This window comes from Sinocyclocheilus rhinocerous, unplaced genomic scaffold (genome assembly GCF_001515625.1).
Source record: "Sinocyclocheilus rhinocerous isolate Xijiao unplaced genomic scaffold, SAMN03320098_v1.1 scaffold568, whole genome shotgun sequence".
Taxonomy (NCBI): Eukaryota; Metazoa; Chordata; class Actinopteri; order Cypriniformes; family Cyprinidae; genus Sinocyclocheilus; species Sinocyclocheilus rhinocerous.
Genome location: NW_015652173.1, coordinates 1942923 through 1946013, shown reverse-complemented (window position 1 = coordinate 1946013; position 3091 = coordinate 1942923). Strand labels below are relative to the sequence as shown.

The 3091-nt window shown below is 35.5% G+C and overlaps 1 protein-coding gene across 1 annotated transcript in view; it reads left to right on the top strand.

Annotated features, from left to right (window-relative positions):
- Positions 1–3091, top strand: part of LOC107714073 (fatty acid 2-hydroxylase-like) — a 27075-nt gene that overhangs the window by 19979 nt on the left and 4005 nt on the right. The window contains exons 3-6 of the mRNA XM_016519777.1: positions 1396–1538; positions 1690–1790; positions 1995–2167; positions 2283–2535. Coding sequence (XP_016375263.1) covers positions 1396–1538; positions 1690–1790; positions 1995–2167; positions 2283–2535 — 670 coding nt within the window. The remainder of the gene's footprint in view (positions 1–1395; positions 1539–1689; positions 1791–1994; positions 2168–2282; positions 2536–3091) is intronic.

Below are 3091 nucleotides of genomic sequence, written 5' to 3'. Positions count from 1 at the left end.
TATAAATATTTATAATTATATTTTATAAAAAATATTTTTTATAAAAAAATAATAAATAATAAATTACCTTTTTATTTTTATTTTACAGTAAAAATATGGCCCACTTGGCCTTTTCATAGTGATATTCACATGTTAATTGTTCTTCCTCCGTCATTCTTCAGCCTCAGGTGTTACATTACAGGCCAACACATAACCTGTGCATCAGGCTTAGGCATAACAACCAGCACCGTAATTAATGCCGTAATGAAACTTGTAAGCCAGACAGGCTAGGCAACCAGTCCAGACCAGGTTTCTGGGTTCATTATAGCAGGAATGTGGTCTCGGCACCGGTTTATTGCCGCTCTCTCATTCATTCCAGCGTTGCTGTAAAGCAAAAGCCGTTAATTCATCCTAACATGCCCTCCTATTGATGATGTGACAGACATTTCCTAGAATTAAACCTGAATACATTGTTCTGTCCTCCTCCCCATTCCACAAAACAAATCAAGTGGGTGGTTATGGTTAAATTGTTCTTGGTATTCTGTCATGGAATATTAAATGTAAATAACACTGACAAAATCAGAGCTATGATCAGGCTTTTTTTTTTTTAATTGGGCCCTAGATAGTGTCATTGAATTGCAATGACCTTTTGTACTTTGACTAGTCACTCGCCCATCATTGTTCTGCATCGTGACTCTGGAGAGGTGTAAATATGTCAGTAAACTGTTTCATAAATTACACGCACAGAACCATGCATATATAGACTTCAGGTTCAGTCCACCTTAAGTTCAAGGCCTCTGCTTCCAGTCTTTGAATCTCATCGAGTTGCAGCTCCCTGTATAGGTCCTGGGCCAATATTAACTCCAGTATGTCTTCTTAGACACGCCCACCTCCTCTGCTTTATACTGGTATAGTGACCCCTAGTGGAGAACATAGGAAAAGCATCTGGTCAAAGTTTGCACCATAAACAAGGAACAGTAAAATGATTCAGCAAACTAACATCACTGATAGCCAACATTCCTGGTGCGCAGTACTTCCTGAACTCGGTTAACTTTTATACAATGGCAGGAAAATGAACAGGATATTTAATAGGATAGCAATAAAGGGTTGAGTGAGGTAAATTACATGCCACGTTAGTATGAAGTTAGTAATTAGATGAAAAACTTCAATGAAATAAAATTTTGCCTTGGCAACTGAAATAAATAAGCTGAAGTACTACAATTACTAAAACCAGAACTGAAATAAAAATAAATTAAAGCTAAACAGAAATATTAAATAAATGACAAAAGCGCATAACAAAATTGCACATAAAAAGCCCTAAAATTAAATCTTTAAATATAAAAATAATTCAAAATGTTTTAATAGTATATACATCCTATTAGAATAACACTGTTATCAATTGTATTGTCCGTACAGGATCTGGTAGACTGGCGGAAGCCACTGGGCTGGCAGGTCGGATATCTTGGAGAGAAATATGACACGTGGGTCCACCAGCCTGTAGACAGACCAATCAGGCTGTTCGAGAATGACTTTTTTGAGGCCAACACAAAGACTTCATGGTAAGAGAAATCACTTTACAGGATTGAGCATCTCTGGCTGCTTGTGTTTGTTTAGTTCAACACTAGTAATATTATGCTACAGGATTTGCTATGTTATATGTGAGTGCTGGTTAATGAACAGATACTTGAACTTTGCTGTGTGCGTTTGTAGGTACATGGTGCCAATTGTATGGATGCCTTTGGTGATCTATCTGAGCTGGTACTGCTACACGTTATTGGCACAAGAGAGGACAAGACTGTTTATTACATCAGGTGTGTGTAAAGCGTGTTTTAAAACATTCTTATTTGATTTACCTAAAATCCACTGAAGTATTATTTTAGTATTTTTTATAAACTATTATTTTCATTTATATTAAAATATTTACTTTTACTCATTTACTTACTTAAAGATCCCTTTAAGTAAGTAAATGATCTTAGTGAAGGATTATTTTTTTATTTTACACTTTTACTTTGTAGACTACTCCATTCTGGTCCACAAGTACAGCTTTCCGTTCATCTTCATGTTCGGCATGTTCCTGTGGTCGTTCATCGAGTACTGCATCCATCGCTTCGTCTTCCACATGCGCCCGCCCGCCCACAATTATTACCTCATCATGCTGCACTTCCTGTTGCACGGTCAGCACCACAAGGTGTGTGATTTTGTTCGATACTTGAGATTCAGTAATCATTCATTGAGTAGATGAATTGACATAATTCATTAGATACTGATGAAGCTCAACCTAACTGTCTTTTCTTACCCGTCAGTCTCCGTTTGACGGCTCTCGTCTGGTGTTTCCTCCGAGTCTGGCCGCCATCGTCATTGGTGCTTTTTACCTGATACTCAGGCAGACGTTGCCTGAGGGTCTGGGAACCTCCCTGTTCGTGGGGGGTCTGTGTGGATACGTGGTCTACGACATGATCCACTACTACCTGCACTACGGCTCGCCACGGAAGGGCTCTTACTTGTATGGGCTGAAAGCGTACCACGTCAAACACCACTTTGAACACCAAAGAGCAGGTGAGGACATGAGATTTGAGATGCCAGGCATTAGAGCATCTCTCTACACAAATGAGCTTAAGACCAGTGCCAGGTTAAGTGAATAAAAAATGTTCACTGTAAATAATTTTTTATACATTTTCAATAATAATAATAGTGATTTACTCTAACCCTATATACAAAAAAAGTAATTTAAAGTTTTTAATTAATTTTATTAAAAAAAATAAATTCTTTAATAGTTTATGCTACACAAGTTTGCAGAGTAAATTACATACCTAAAAAGAGTAAATGTCCCTACTAGTCCATACATAAAGACTGATTGAAAACCTATTATAAAATAATTAATAAAAAATAATTATATTGCATGCTGCTATTTACACACTTATATGTATGTGTGCGTGTGTGTATATAAGTTATATAGTACAATATAGAATAATATGATATAGATTAAATAAATATTACCAATTTAATTAATAATAATAATGTATTATTAATTATCATATTGTTAATATTAAATATAATATATGATTAATTGAAATCATTTAAAAAATGTATTATGTATTATTATAAATTGTGT